The sequence below is a fragment of the Curcuma longa genome, chromosome 1 (genome assembly GCF_044706935.1).
Source record: "Curcuma longa cultivar G26 ecotype Majalengka, Jawa Barat chromosome 1, ITB_CL_G26_1.1, whole genome shotgun sequence".
In the NCBI taxonomy this organism is placed as follows: Eukaryota; Viridiplantae; Streptophyta; class Magnoliopsida; order Zingiberales; family Zingiberaceae; genus Curcuma; species Curcuma longa.
In genome coordinates this window covers 1,404,999-1,421,428 of record NC_133861.1, presented here as the reverse complement: position 1 = coordinate 1,421,428, position 16,430 = coordinate 1,404,999, and the positions used below count along the sequence as shown (strand labels likewise).

The 16,430-nt window shown below is 43.0% G+C and overlaps 1 protein-coding gene across 1 annotated transcript; it reads right to left on the bottom strand.

Moving 5' to 3' along the window:
* Positions 1–11,636: 11,636 nt before the first annotated feature.
* Positions 11,637–15,026, bottom strand: LOC141832130 (nascent polypeptide-associated complex subunit alpha-like protein 4). Its single transcript, XM_074719620.1, has 4 exons — positions 14,912–15,026; positions 14,657–14,735; positions 12,482–12,615; positions 11,637–12,126 (listed from the first exon to the last, which is right to left on the bottom strand). Exons 1-4 carry the CDS (start codon positions 14,993–14,995, stop codon positions 11,785–11,787), a joined length of 639 nt encoding a protein of 212 aa, XP_074575721.1. The 5' UTR covers positions 14,996–15,026; the 3' UTR covers positions 11,637–11,784.
* Between the last annotated feature and the right edge of the window lie 1,404 nt (positions 15,027–16,430).

The window sequence follows — 16,430 nt, the reverse complement described above, 5'->3', positions numbered from 1 at the left end:
CACATACATGCATACACAGCCACAGGCGGCTGGAACAAGGACAACACGTCTAATAAATACACACAACAATCCACAGATATAAAATAAGGGCCTACACGGCCATACAACCACTAACACATGCACACTACATCACACAGACAGGATACAAGACCTACACAGCCAAAACAACTAACGAAATGCAAATGTCATACCAGAACTATTAACCACAAAAGTTCCACACACCAAGTCCGAAAATATCGAAATAGAAAAACTCCAAGAGACACAACAAGTCCACGAAACATAAATCCACGTCCAAGTACATAAACCATACCATAAACGATAGACCAACGACAAACCAAAAAGGAAACCTCCTGCTGTGAGATGGGACCAGCCGACTGAACCTCTAAGCTCCAATAAACCTATCTGCTACCTGGGGAGACAAAAAAATCCCAGGGTCTGGGTGGTGAGCAATAAATACTCAGTGGATACAGAAAAGAAGTGCATGTGAAGATAAATATCAGCAGGAGTAATAACAATAGAAATACAGAAGATAAACAATCTAAACCGTAGACAAATAAAGAAGGGTAAACACTAATCAATAGGTAACCGGAATCATGGTAACAGATCATGATATATCAACTGAGATAACAAGGAGGATCAATACTGTGTAACAGGTGTAGGAAACAGGTGCATATGATCATGTATGCAATGTCATACGAATGCAACAATCATAGCAAACAAGTGCAACAGTCGAAAACATATGATTAAAATAAACTATATAGTAATCCTACCAACGAATGCATGGAAAACACACAGCAACCAACGCAAACAAATGCAAGTCTCTGTCCGCACTCTGCATTCCCCAGTCACCCTCCCAGAGCACAGTGAACTGAGGGGCCAGACAAGACATACTGCACAGACTCCAACAACAAACCACCGTAATCTGGTGGGGAGCGGCAGTGTAACAGGAGGGCTATATAGTCAATCCTGGTTGCACCCAACAATAGTGCAAGTATGCTCTTTCCACTGATCACACCACTACACGGTGTAGGGCCAGAGCCAACAAGAACAGCCAACAATGCTGTCCGCAACATCTACAACTATCATGAATGCATGATGATCATTCCAACATGTAATAACTACAGATAATTAGCATGTTCAACAGATATCAAGGGGAGTCAATTTGAGTCAATGAAACAACAGTTAAAACTGTTCTAACAGCAGAAAGTTCAACAGGAGGTCATTCAACAAGTATCAAGTAATGAAAGGTGTAAAGTATCATTTAATTACTAGCATGGATAGCAGGAGCAGCAACAAAATAGCAACAGATCACAATAAAGGTCAACAGTAAGTCTCAAGAAATGAACAAGTAACGAAGTAGGCAACAATACAATAAAGATAGCAAAAAGGAAATCATGCACTACGGAAAAGAGAGCATGTGTTGACCAAGCACAGGAGTACCCACCTGAATCAGACGATAGTGAAATAAGAACCCCCAACGTGATCTCCGAGTATACTAAGACCAACCAACTCAAGGTCCTGAAATTAAATAACAAAACAATACTTACTAAACTGATACTGTATTAAATCTACAGTAATTAAACTCCCTAATCTAATCTAACTAATCCCCTTAGTTTACACCCAAGTTCAATACCTCCAGAATCAACTAAAACCCCAAATAGATCAACCTAACTTAGGTTAGACTAATCTAACCATTTGGTGGCTATTAGCAGGATTTAACAACTCAATTAATTATCTAATTAATCTTATTTAACTATGAGTAACCCTTAACATAAAGCAAAACTAAATGGCTGTATACACACACGACAAATGATTTTATTTTAACAATCTGTAGTTTACATTAACTAAGAGTTAAGTGATGAGTTAACCCCTTATTAACATGTGTAAACAAAATGAACAACTATATCCACATGGTGGACCAACAAACTACATGTTATACCCCTTTCTTTCTCCACCGGACCCAATTAAATCAAATGCCAAAATAATTTCTACAGCATCAATTTAAGACACTATCAGTAACCTAATTACTTCCTACAAAACCACACTCACACATTAATTCCCAACTATTCCCCAAATTCATTGTTGAACAAACTAATCGAAATCACACAGACTTACCTCAAATCAAGCCCTGGCAGGAGCTCAGGCTTCGATTCTTCCACCGAAATCCACAAGAGAGATCAAATGATACGATCCCTTAAATAGAAGAGCGAAGATGATGACCTTTTAGGGTTTGCAAGAGCGTCAAGGAACGGGGCAATCAAGCAGCGGTCGGCTCCTTGAGGGCGACGGCGATCGGCTCCTTGAGGGCGGCGGCGGACAGAGGAGAGGCAGTAGGCGACGAGCGGTGCTGGTTCGAGACGACATCGGGCAGAGGAGCGATGGCTGAAGGCGGCGGCGAAGCTGGTCGACAGTAGATCGGTGATCGGGCAGAAGGCGGGCTTGTGGGGTCAGCGTTAGCTCGATCTAGGGCTTGCTCCGTCGGTGGCTGGTTCGAGCGGCATCAGGCGTCGAGATCCGGCGGCAGGGTAACAGCGGTGTCGGCATCGGTAAGGGAGGCGGCAGTGGGCAACGGGCGAAGAAGGGAAGGTGCGACGGAGGGGAGAGGGAGAAGCGGAGGCGACTTGGGGAAGATGGAGAGGAGGAGCAGAGGAGACGGCACGCGGGATTAAGAGATCGTGAGTTATGCTTTAAAAAGGAATGCACATTAATTATGGGTTAGTCGGCGCAATAACCGAACTAAACCAACAAAAAAACGGTTTATTATACGACAGAACCAGTTACTGTAGTAAACCGGATTCAATCTTGGTTCGTTTGGTTTACTGACCAAACGATCTCCGATTTGACTTAAACCAACTTTGTTGGATTCATCTTCGAAAGACGAATCTTCTCATCCCTTTTATTTTATCATAATCTTAACTTAATTCTAGATCCGACCTAATTAATCTAAATAGGCTTGACTAATTTAGATTTCCACCCACTTAATTCGAATTAGTTAGGACTTGGTCTTCAATTGGTTAGTTAAAGCCCTACAATTTGCTAGGATATTACAATAAATAATAAACGAAAGTATAATATTGTGTTAAGATAGTTACCTGAACTGCAACATTGTTATCGCCACTAATATAATTTCCAACACCGCTTCCAATGCCACCACTAGCAACCTAATTTGACAAACAAATTAGTTATTGTTAGTCTAATACGCAATAAACATATCTTATAATATCAAATGTAGTATGATAAAATATACATGTATATAACAATAGAATTGATTAGATTATTCCGTAACTACACAATACCAATCAGATTCCATAAATACATAAATACCTAAGTTGGGAAAAAACATAAACACCAATCAGATTCCATAAATACCAATCATGCATTTAAAACAGAAATACCAATCAGCAATTCATCAGAAGAAATACAATATAATTCTGGATACAGACCTTTACATATACTGCATATAGTTACTTTTCTACTGAATTCACATCATTTGTGATTAACGAACAGCAAACAATCAGGTTCTGGAATTCACCAAATCTACCACCTTGATAAGTGAGATCTAGAAATCCAGAGCCACATCAGCAAGTAATAAGATTCAACTTAAGGAACCAGATTCACTGCCTAAGATGAATACCTTAGAACTGAGACACGCTGAGTCCATTTGAGAACTACATACAATTCAAGGGCAGCTTTAAGCCACTACATATGGCACTAGCATTGAAATTGTTAGAGAAAGTTGTGCGGCATATTAAAAGAACAATTTGGAGAGAGGCAGTATTTAATTTTAGCAGTAGCACACTAGAGCTGCTGGTAGTTTGGAGCAAAAAATGAGATCACGAATAACTGGAACAGAGACGAACAAGAAAATAGTTCAGTTGTGCCATGGAAGTGAGACGCTATTTCTTCCTCGACTACACTATTGACTTCCAGATCCACCAACATAAAAACATGGGAAATGTTATGGGTGTTATAACCCTCCTCACGGACTTGGTCATCTAGGACGCGGCCCAGCTCTGCCGTTCGGTTCGGAAGCCCCCACTCTGCCCATCCAGTTCGGCAGCCCAGCTCTGCTGTTCGGTTCAGCAGTCCATCTCTGCCCCTTCAGCCACAACAGCTCAGTCTCCATTCGGCTCGGCACAGCTCAGCCTCCATTCGGCTCGGCACAACTCAGCCTCCATTCGGCTCGGCTCGGCACAGCTCAGCCTCCATTCGGCTCGGCACAGCTCAGCCTCCATTCGGCTCGGCACAGCTCAGCCTCCATTCGGCACAGCTCAGCCTCCATTCGGCTCGGCTCAGTAGTCCAGCACTGCCATTCGGCTCGGCAGCTCAGCTCTGCCAGCTCCACTCAGCCCACTCGGCTCTCAGCCCAGCTCCCACTCAGTTCACTCGGCAGCTCAGCTCTGCCACACAACCCACTCAGCATTCAGCCTATTCAACCCATACGACTCGTCATAATGGTCTGCTTAAGGCCATATCCTGTCAGAGATGATCATTCTTGGAGGTCACTTGTCGGAAATAGTCTTCCCAAAACCATACCTTGTCTTATCAAGATCTTTCCAAGACCATACCTTGTCATATCAAGATCTCCTTAAGGACCATGTCTTGTCAGCATAGATCTCATCAAGATCTTCTCAAGGTTATAAAAGAGGCCACAGAAGGTATTCGAAAGGGGGGCTCCGGGCTCTCTCTCTCTCTCTCTCTCTCTCTCTCTCTCTCTCATTCTCTTTTTGGGCTGAGCATTTCATTACAGTATTTTTCATTAATGTACTTCTTCTTCCTCCTGACTGGGGTGACTTGAGCGTCGGAGTGGCCGTCCGGGGGCTCCCCGACGCCAGGATGACCTCTGTGCTCCTGTGATGTTTCAGGGCCTTCCGGTGGTTAATCCTCTCTCCTTCCTCGGTGTGGAGGCCCTCTCCGGCGGTTCCACCCCCTCTCTTCCCCTGCCTACTGACGGGTCCGGTGACATGTCTGGAAGCCGATCTCAACATGAATAAATTTGGCACCGTCTGTGGGAACACAAAAAACCTACTTTGAGACGTGCTGATAGACAACCTCACCGGACCTGCTCACATCACTTTAATTCAAGAGGAGTATCACCACCTGGTGGCTGCCGCCGTCGTTGCCTCGCAAAATCAACCCTTCGCTCCAGCCCGACCCTTCATAGAATTCGCCTCGTCTGAGCTCCTCAGCGTTTCGGCGGACCTCCTCCCTGTCGCTGAGCTCCTCAGTGTCTCAACTGGCCTCTCAGCGGCTCGGCCTACAGCTCGTCGATCTTTTCAGCCCGACGGCTTCGTCGATGTCGAAGGGAGCGATCCTGGTACACATAGCTGCATCATATTCTGATCCTGATGCATATGCTTTTGTAGGGCATTTTTCTACCGCAATCTCAACCTCTCCCGCGCTCCTGCAGCCGGGGTCGAGCTCAATTATGGTGGTCTCGGACCACTAGCTCCTTCAGCAAATATCCTTTTCAGGGCTCAACCTCCCCTCCTGGTCAGGGTCGAGCTCAATTCTGGTGGTCTCGGACCACTAGCTCCATCAGCAAATGTCCTTTTCAGGGCTCAGGCATTCATTAAGGCTTTCAGCCATTCCTTCAGGCTTTTAGCCACTCATCCGAGGCTTCTCAGCCGTTCAGTCCAGTCAGCTCAGCCAGCAGAACCCTCACTGACTCCCTCTGCCCAGCCAGTCACACTCGCTGACTCACTTTGCTCAGTCAGCGCTCTCTCACTGACTCATTCAGCTCAGTCAGTACTCTCTCTAACTCACTTAGATAGTACTCTCAAGTTCACTCAGAATCTGGGTACTCAGTAGCCCTCTCGGCTTCACTAGTTCCCTCAAAATCTGAGCATTCAGTACTCTACTCTGCTTCTCAGCACTCAGCTTCTCAGCTATCCCATTGGTCTCACTCATCTCAGTTAGTATTTTACAGCTCGCTCAGAGCTTTCTGCAGCCCTTTCGGCTTTGCTTACCCTACAGCTCTCTCAGTCTCATTCATTCAGTGGTTCAATTTAATCTTTTGAGCATTCAGCCTCTATACGGCCCTCTAGGCCTCATTCATTTAGTGGTTCAATTTAATCTTTTGAGCATTCAGCCTCTCTGCGGCCCTCTCAGCCTCATTAATTCAATGGCTTAGCTCAATCTTTTGAGCACTCAGACTCTCTACAGCCCTCTCGACCTCATTCATTCAGTCACTCCGTAAAATCTCGAACAATCAGTCTCCCACTATAAGGTGGGTCGGATGGCATATCAAGATGTCTTTTGGAAAATAATTCCTCCCTAGAAGAACTGTTCACTCCTATAATCTCAATCCATTGGAAACGCAGCTTAGATAAAGTCAAATATGACTTTCTATGGGAGTGTTGAGGTATGGATGGTACATTTCAACAGTACCTGAATATTTAACACCACCTAAGGGCTGATCTAAGGAAATACTTGCCATAACAGTAGCTAAGATATTAATCGTTAACCCAAGGAACCTTATATAATTTTATAATGTATTAGTATTTTAGTACTCTCTCTCTCTCTCCTCATGTTACCTGCCCAACACAAGCTCCTGAGCCTGCCTTGTCATTGTACGCCGACTTCAGCAGTCCAACTTTCCTTTATGTCAGCCTCCCGTATTGAACTTCCCGAGACAGCAGCAGGTGCATACATAGCTCTTACCACTGCCGACTTCTTTTGTGCCATGTGAGACGGGCAGACGGCCTGCCGCTATCGACTCATTCGTGCACGACGCGCCGGCTTCCCGAGTCCGCCACGAGATGTCCGTGCACCGCCTATCGCCATGCTCAGCCAGGCCTCGCTCTCCCAAGTCCTCCGCCTCCCGTGCTGGTGCACAGCCCTGGTCCTCGAGCGTCGGAGTCCTATGCGCGCGTCGGGATCATCCGTGGCAACATGCATCCACCGTCTTCACACCATTCCTCTTTGTATGCCACACAGGCCTAACGAATCCTTCCCTGCCGACCTTCCGCGTCCTCTGAATTCCATCGACGAGTTCGACTCCTGCCACTGCCGACTTCCCACATACGATGCGTGGGTAGCGCGCATATGTTTCCCAACTCCAATCGACCGTTGCCGACTTCCAGCGGGTACCCTACCGAGCTCCCAAGCTTCGGCGCCATGCTCGAGTCCTTCTCCACCGACTCGCTAAATCTTCTTTCCGCTGCCTACCCGAGCCGAGCCGCGACTCGCGACAGCGAACTCTCCGCTGCATGCACGAGCTGAATCGCGACAAGCGACTTCCCTTCTCCGCCGCGCGTTCCGATTCGGCAAAACTGCGCTAGCCTTAGACCACGCCGATTTCTCACCCGCAAGGCCGGCGCCTGCCAAACTTCGCTCGCAACGCCGTCCTCGACTGAAACCTACCGCGGAACCCTCTTCTTCAGAGCCCGATTCCTCACACACAAAAGCCCGCACAAACCGCCACTCGTGGTCGTCATGTCTAAGCCCTCCTCTCGACTCATCTCCGAGCTCGGCCTCACTAAGTGACGCCGACGTGGGGAAGTTGGCAGCGAGAACAGCGGTAGCAGGCCAGAAAATTGCAGAGGCGAGGAAAAAACGAGGACGACAACGCGTAGGAAAAGGCATACATCGGACGGCAGGAATGCACGGTTCGGGCATGCATCAAGGTGCATGGTGACGACTTGTTGGACTAACTAAATGAAGTAGGCCCAGGGTGGGCGCGACAAACATGGCTCGGGAGTATGTAGGGCTCGGTCACCACTAAAGTTTACTGCATACCATTGAAATTCAGTCGGTTTCTAAAGACCTGGCACGTCAGCATGGACTTGACTAACGCTGACTCAAGCTAGCTCCTCGGTCTAATACAACATTTGCTTGTGGTACATACAGATCTGCGTATTCAGCTTTTCTGTGCATAAAGATCTGAGTATTCACCCGGATCAAATGCCAAAAGCTGCATGTTCGTCTCTAGCACAGCACACCGAGTCAGCTATTCCCGGGAACATAGTTGACCTCATTCCTATCTGACATATGGGTTCTGACCTGGGAGGAACAGTACCTATCTTATCCGTGCCGATCTGTGATTGACCCTTTTCACTACACCAACTTGTGTCTAGTCAGTCGACCTTCCGCTCCTTCGACTAGACTAGCGAGGAGGCTTATGTTATGGGTGTTATATATAACCCCCCCTCACGGACTTGGTCATCTAGGACGCGGCCCAGCTCTGCTGTTCGGTTCGGAAGCCCCCACTCTACCCATCCAGTTCGGCAGCTCAGCTCTGCTGTTCGGTTCAGCAGTCCATCTCTGCCCTTCAGCCACAACAGCTTAGCCTCCATTCGGCTCGGCACAGCTCAGCCTCCATTCGGCTCAGCACAGCTCAGCCTCCATTCGGCTCGGCACAGCTCAGCCTCCATTTGGCTCGGCACAGCTCAGCCTCCATTCGGCTCGGTTCAGTAGTCCAGCACTGCCATTCGGCTCGGCAGCTCAGCTCTGCCAGCTCCACTCAGCCAACTCGGCTCTCAGCCCAGCTCCCACTCAGTTCACTCGGCAGCTCAGCTCTGCCACACAACCCACTCAGCATTCAGCCTATTCAACCCATACGACTCGTCATAATGGTCTGCTCAAGGCCATATCCTGTCAGAGATGATCATTCTTGGAGGTCACTTGTCAGAAATAGTCTTCCCAAGACCATACCTTGTCTTATCAAGATCTTTCCAAGACCATACCTTGTCATATCAAGATCTCCTTAAGGACCATGTCTTGTCAGCATAGATCTCATCAAGATCTTCTCAAGGTTATAAAAGAGGCCACAGAAGGTATTCGGAAGGAGGGGCTCCGGGCTCTCTCTCTCTCTCATTCTCTTTTTTGGGCTGAGCATTTCATTATAGTATTTTTCATTACTGTACTTCTTCTTCCTCCTGACTGGGGTGACTTGAGCGTCGGAGTGGCCGTCTGGGGGGATGACCTCTGTGCTCCTGTGATGTTTCAGGGCCTTCCGGTGGTTGATCCTCTCTCCTTCCTCGGTGTGGAGGCCCTCTCCGGCGGTTCCACTCCTCTCTCTTCCCCTGCCTGCTGACGGATCCGATGACGCATCTGGAAGCCGATCTCAACAAGAACAGGAAAGATAGAAAATAATTCCTATCCAACTGCCTTGATCACGCACTCTCTCTTCAGCAATTTCCTCTTTTTCAGTTTGTCACTCAAGTGTGTGTATGTGTGTGTGAATAGGATTAAATGCCCACCTCTAGTTTTTATTTTCTATATGAGCATTACCTGAACATGATAAGTGTGCTTGCGTGTATTTCTGAACAGATTAAATTGAAACATATTTGAATGTGTTTGAATGTGATTAAATACCCATCTCGAGTTTTTATTCTTCTACATGAATCTTGAGTTTGTAAAAGTTTATACGAACAGGATTAAAAACCCACCTAGAGTTTTTATTCTTTTACATGAATCTTACCGAACATGATAAATGTCAACGTACTGTTGTTGACACCTTAATCAGTATAAAATATTCTTCAAAAATTCATATAAAAGAGACAACAGTGTAGATGAATAGGATTCTTTCATTTTACCTCTTATTTACCTCTTCTTCTTGCCGCTGCAAGGGGAGTGACGGACGGCCGGCAGACCGCTGGTGGGAGAGCGAGTGCGGGTGGCTACCGCGGGCGGGCGGCAAAGCGCGAGCGGGCGAGCGTGGCGTCAGGAGTGTCGCGAAGAACAGAGGGGGTCGACAGAGCGCGGGCGGGCAAGCGCGGTGTCGGGAATCTCGCGAAGAACAGAGGGGGCCGGCAGACCGCGGGCGGGCGATAGAGGGCGGGTGGCCGACAGAGCGCGGGCGGGCGTCGAAGAACGAACAGAGGTCGGGCGGGCGGCAGATTGCGGGCGGGCGTCGGGAGTCTCATGAAGAACGAACAGAGGGCGGGCGCCCGGCAGAGCGTGAGCGGGCATCGGGAGAACGAACAGAGGTCGGGCGGCCAGCAGAGCGCCGACAGGCGTCGGGAGTCTCGCGAAGAAAGAACAGAGGTCGGGCCGGGTGTCGTGAGTCTCGCGAGGGGAGCGCAGCGTGGGAGTGTCGCGACAAAAACCTAAAGCGCACATGTGTGAAGGCGACTGGATGGGAAAAGAAAGAATTTTTTTAAATATATTTTTAACAGCGTATTATCTATCCGCGCTATCAATGTTATTTTCTGGACCTTTTTTAATAGCGTATAATTTTTGTACGCTGTCAAAAATACTATTCGCAGCGCACTGTTATTTGTGTACTGTTAATTTTAAAATAAAATATATTATCCGCAGCGCACATATTAGGTGCGCCGTAAAAATTATTATTAACAGCATACTATATATAATTGTGCGCCGTTAATGACGTGCTGCGGAAAGTCAAATTTGTTGTAGTGGGAGCAGCCACAGGGGAAGAAAACAAGAGTATATGTGCGAACAAGATGCAACGGGCCAATGGTGTGTATGCCAGGGGCCAGGAGGCGGCCCGCCCCAGGCGCCCCCTGTAGGCTCCGCCCCTGCTCATGATGCATGATGTGATTATCTCACTGCTACGGATGCTGATAGGATGAGTGCAGTGGCATAGGTACCTGCACGAGGGACAGAGTATGAGTGATATAGGATAGTGTTGATTCACATGTGAGCACGTGTATGATGCACCATTGACGCTTACTCAGATCTAGCACTTTAGATATAACTGAGATAGAGTCATTTGTTATTTTATATACTTGTACTTTTTCTTTGATGATATACATTTTACCTTCGTCAAAAAAAAAAAAAAGGTTGAAAGACAAAGGCATTATGGTAGGTGGTATTGGGCCATGAATAGTCATACAACTCATTGTCTTGATGGTAGTGAAAACCATGCATGATCAAAACATCTCTCTCTCTCTCTTTTTGAGAAAAAAGATTTTTTTAAGAAAAATATTTTTTAAAAAAAATAAATATTTAATTCTTATCATCCAATTAATTCGGAATGTGATCGATTTGGTCTTATAAAATATTTTCATCAACCACTCAAAATAAATTGAAAAACGTAAATGGATACAGAAAATTTAATATATCATAAATTTTTTTAGTTTTTTAAATATAATATACCTTAAATGAGATTTGAATTGTCGCACTTCTTATTATCGCACTATAACTCCGGGAGTTGGGGGGGGGGGGGGGGGGGGGGGGGGGGGGGAGGGGGGGGGGGGGGGGGGGGGATTCTATGGTTAGAGAAGGTGATGCAATTTAACTATTTATGAAAAAAAAGGAAGAAAAAAAATGATTGTACGAGGAGAATTGTTAGTTGTGATAGCTCAAGAAGAAATTGTCCGAGATGGAAAAAAAGGGTTCCTTATTGTTTATCTAACAATGCCAAAAAGAAGATTTGGAGAGTAGAAAGAATTACGATAGGGAAGACAGAGTGGTAGTAAGCACCAAGGATGATTACCGATGACTCGATGCCAAAGATAACAAGGAGAGTGACAATAATCCTAATAGATCAATATCGATCGAGTTTGATCAAATCTGAGTATACATAAAAAAAACACATACTATTTGAAGGATTTAGGAAATTAAAACATGCTAAGAACCTAAACACATCGATAATGCAACATTTTCTAGGAGTTTATTGTAAACCCAGAAAACCAAACCTTCAAAATAAGAGTGACGGCCAAGAACAGCACAAACCAGTTCGGTAAAGGATTCATGACAGATTCTGAGACTTAAAGCCCCAAGAAATCTCAAAATTTGAAGACTGACGACGAGAATGCTAAATTCAATGAAATGGTATTTGCTCGACGTGAGCTGATCTAATAAATGCAACTTTTGTTAGGCAGTGAGCTCCATGATGGCGGCAACAATGTCCCCATCATGCACTTTGAGGGCTTTGACAGCCTTCCCCTTGGACACGCCTGCCTGTGTCATGACAAGCTCAATGTCCCGAGGCTCCACGCCAGTATCATCGATATACTCCTCGTCTTCGTCGACCACTGCACTTGTAGACCCATCTAGCTTGGGCAGGACACTGCTAGCATCTGGCATCCTGAATTGCTGAGCAGCTTGGCTCTGCAGTTGGGAGCTCAAATCCTCAATCTTTGCCTCGCCGAATATCACATATGTCTCTGAGTTTGGGCTTTTGAAAACATCAGGCTTTGATATGACAAAGAGGATCTGTAAAGTATAGTGAAAACATACATAATGATCTTATCAAATTACTTGTGAGACAAAGCAAGTAGCAGGTTTCTCGTAAAACATGCAATGCAAGAGACTCGAGAATTTAGATATCGAGGTCTGATACTTGACATTACTGAAATAGCCACATGTTGCTAATGCTGATGAGCAGTTGAGATTTCATTGAGAATATCCAATGAGAAGAAGGTAGATAATGATTGGAGTTGGACAAGTTACAGATACTGAGCAAGTAAACCCTTAAATGGGTTATATTATCTAAACAGCCATTTTTTGCACACCAAATACAAATGAATTTATCTTTCATGAAGAAGGGTGCAAGTAGAGTTAGGCTTACATTTTTTGCTCTCTTTATGCTAACCCTGGAGATGCCGGTGATAGGTTTCATCCCTAATTTCAGCATAGCCTTGCGGCTTTTCTTCTCACTCCTGCTCTGCTTGGAGTTCTCATTGCCCTCAGCTCCTTGTTCTCCTGATCAAATAACCAGAAGAAATGAGCATCACAGACGCAAAACATATAGAAAGAATAAATTTGCAGCATAATGCAATTGAAGTTTGATAGTTAAGAATAGTGGAAGAATTAGTCAAAGCGAGAAAACATAGTGGTAGTACCCATCTAAAACAAGAGGTAGGTTTTTAAGTCCTTTGAACCAAGTATCCGGGGTGTGATTCAATCCTCTTCAGCAAAAAGTTTATTTGGTAGTCAATTAAGGCTCATTTTTTAACATCCATGTTTGAATCCCCTATGCCGGATTAGGCAGTTTTTTTTGTGAAGTAATATTTGATGCCGATTTTGAACCGTGCATTCCTCCTGCTACTTGTTTCATGTGGCATGGTTGAGATCCTGTAGTCTACTGAATTGGCTTGTTCGGGTGGGATGTTTATCACTTCTCACTAAGACATACTTTTTACCCTTCTCACTGCTAATGCAAATTTCTTGAAATCCAAGAAGAACATAGAAATGGTAAAGGACATGACAATCATTTCTCACTTCCAAATGCAAATATAAAAGAAATGAATAAGCAAATCCAGTAGCTTTTCATCTTCCAATTCCATTCAGCAACTAGTGGTTGAAACTGCATAAAATATAGGGCTCCAAACTTGATTATAACTAGTATACATAAAAATGCTGTGAAGAAACCAAGTCTTATTCTATGCCATTTAGCTAATCCTAATATGAAGCAAGCCCCCTTTCAAATATCACGTAAAGAAGGTTGTCAAATTAGAATTTCAAGTAATAATCCATTGACATGGCTGAAGAGTAAGGAAACAAACAACAATAATACATGAAAAGGAAAGAAGAAGACAACTTGAAAAGTCTTGTCCACACTCTTTATCAACTCCACCCTCCCTATCAACTCCAAGTCTCTAATTGTCAAATGTCATCTCCACCCTTGTTGTCAACTACAAGTCTCCAAGTTATAACATTCTTTTTTTTTTTTTCAAATTTATACAAATAAAATGTCTTCAATTATATTAAATCATTGGTATTATATTAGGTTTGGATATTCTATATGATACATTTTGTTCTACACTTGAATCATACAATACAATAAAAATTGTGGATAGAATAACTCTAACAACTATGATAGCATATGTTAAGTTCAAATAAGAGCATTACTCAATTTTACATGCTAAAATACCTCTTCTTCAATTGTTTTGAGGAAAAGGAACTTTTTCAGAACTAAAATGAACAATGATACAAAATATGACTTTTGATCTAAAAGTTCATCCCTCACCCTCACCATATGCAATATCATTGTATAACAATAACTTGTATCTCAAACATATTGAATATGGGAAAAAATGAGAATATATTTTGATTTACAACAATATCAACATCAATCAATGTTAGTACCAACTATTTGGGGGTAGACAGCATGAATAGTTCCCCTCTACTAATCTATGTAAAGTTATATCACTAGCGACAGTTTATGACAATATAGCCCCTATTATATAATTTGTAACCTCAAACTTACAATATTCACATAAGCAAATAAAAGTGGTTTTCCTCTCATTTGCAACCGCATGTCCATCAATCATTCATAAGTTCTGAAGAATGAAAATATACACAAATGCATAGAGGGGATCACTTGCATGGGTGTTAATTCACTTCATAAAGCATAAACCCATATTAAGAAGCAAGTTTCATCGAGATATGTAGGATTCAGATTTGAGTTCTACATCCACAACAAAATAGCTCGAACCCTAATCATTCCTACTCTTCTATGGTTATCCTTGGCAAGTAAAGTCTTAAACCTAGCAATATTAAGAAGCAAATTTCACCTAGATATGTAGCTTTCATCTTTGAATTCTACATCGAGAACAACCCTAATCATTCCTCCTCTTCTCAGCTACAAGAATTCTCTACTTCTCATTGCCAAACTTATTGTTTTCAGTTAACAATCCAAACCACTCGACAAGATACACGATGAGACACAAACACCAGAAGGAAAACCAGAAAGAACTGAGAAAATAAATTTCCAAAAGACAAAAGCAAATGGATGTACCACCTTCGACGTCGTCATCGTCCTCGTCATCATCCTCGTCCTCGTCTCCGTCGTTAACATCCTCAACGACGGGAGCGTCATCCTGAAAGAGATCGGACCATGTACGAAGGTTACATTTTCTTACAGTACCAATCCAAAATCGAAAAACTCCAAGCGAACAAGACCATTTCTGATTCCAAATCCTAAACCATCGGCTGGAATCAATTGAATCTAACAACTAAAACCGAAGGAATAGCGAAAGGGGAGGAGGAGAAATACCTTGTTCTTCTGCTCCTCCTTGAGAGAGGCGAGGACCTGGTCCTCGTCGTTGTCCTCTTCGGTGACGATTTTGGGGCCCGGCATGTCGGCGGTGAGGAAGAAAGCGGCGGGCGGAATTCCTTCTCTGCGCTGTGGTTCCGGTGAGGATAAGGTTTTTATAGTATCAGTGTGCACTAACACTAGGCTTCATGCATTGCACGTGCAAATGTATTGGGCCGGACCAACCCAACTCAGCCCATTTACTGACCCATCGATCTGCCTATATGTTACACCTCGCAAATGGCACCTTATATTTACGGAAATTGGTTATTTACTCCCTGTATTTTATCTATTATTTTAATTATAAATTATAGGGGTAAAATTTTTTATTTTAACATATTTTTCATATTAAAAATAATTTTATTTTAACATTAAACTCTATTACTATATAAAGCAAAATTATTTCAACTTAATCAAAATTTAAAAATATTATTATATTAAAATACTTTAATTTAATTAAAATTATTTTAATTTAATCAAAATAACTTTAATATAATTATAGCACTGTAATTATAGCAATTATGAAATAGTTATTATAATAATTTTAAAATGATTTTAATAACTTAAAGTGATTTTAATTGATTTTGATTAAGATGATAAAAAATATTATAATATTTTATGTGTAATAATTTTGATTAAATTGAATTGATTTATTTTAACATATTATAATAATTATATTACTATACATTGGACAGTTTGTAATAACATTAGAATTAGAATAAAGTATTTATTGAAAATGAATATTATAATATTATTTTAATATTTTTTTTAAAAAATATCTTTTTAATGAAAATGATAATAAAGGACATTTTTTTAAAATTTTACTCGAAGATATATTTTTGAAAAATGCTTAAAACAGGCTACTTTGGTAATTTTGAAAAATTGAATGGAGAAATAGAATTAAATTATGGGGGCAAAATCAAACTTTCCCTATATATATAAACGATCGGACTTGTATAGTTCTGACGTTCCGATCCATCTTTGGTAGCGTTGGGAAGAGAAGAGAAGCGAAGAGGAAGAAGCGAATCAAATCGTCCTCAGCTCTGATCCTTTGTTAAGGTACCGCTAAGCCGATCTCTCAATTCCTCCATCAAAATTTTTTGGTTCGTTTGAGATTTTGCGGACTTGGTTTTGTTCTGTTCTTTCTCACAATCTCATAGTTGGATTAGGATTAGTTGTTGAACTGATTCGGTTGCTCAGTGGTGCAGAATACGTATACGATTAAATTTTTGTAGTCGCCTCATCCTCGTTCAATCGCTTTTGTTCTCTAAAGTAGGATAATATCCGGTCTTTTGCTGATCTCACGCCTCGCCCCCTTTTTACCTCGCTTCATAGAACTAAATCTAGGGAAATTTTCGAACTCTTCGTTTATTTCGTTCAGTTTCTCTTTTTTTCTAGATAATAACCGCATCGATCTGTCTTGATTTTATCCTGTCGTTTTGGATGAAATTCTCGTTGAGTAAATTTTTTATCTTTTTGG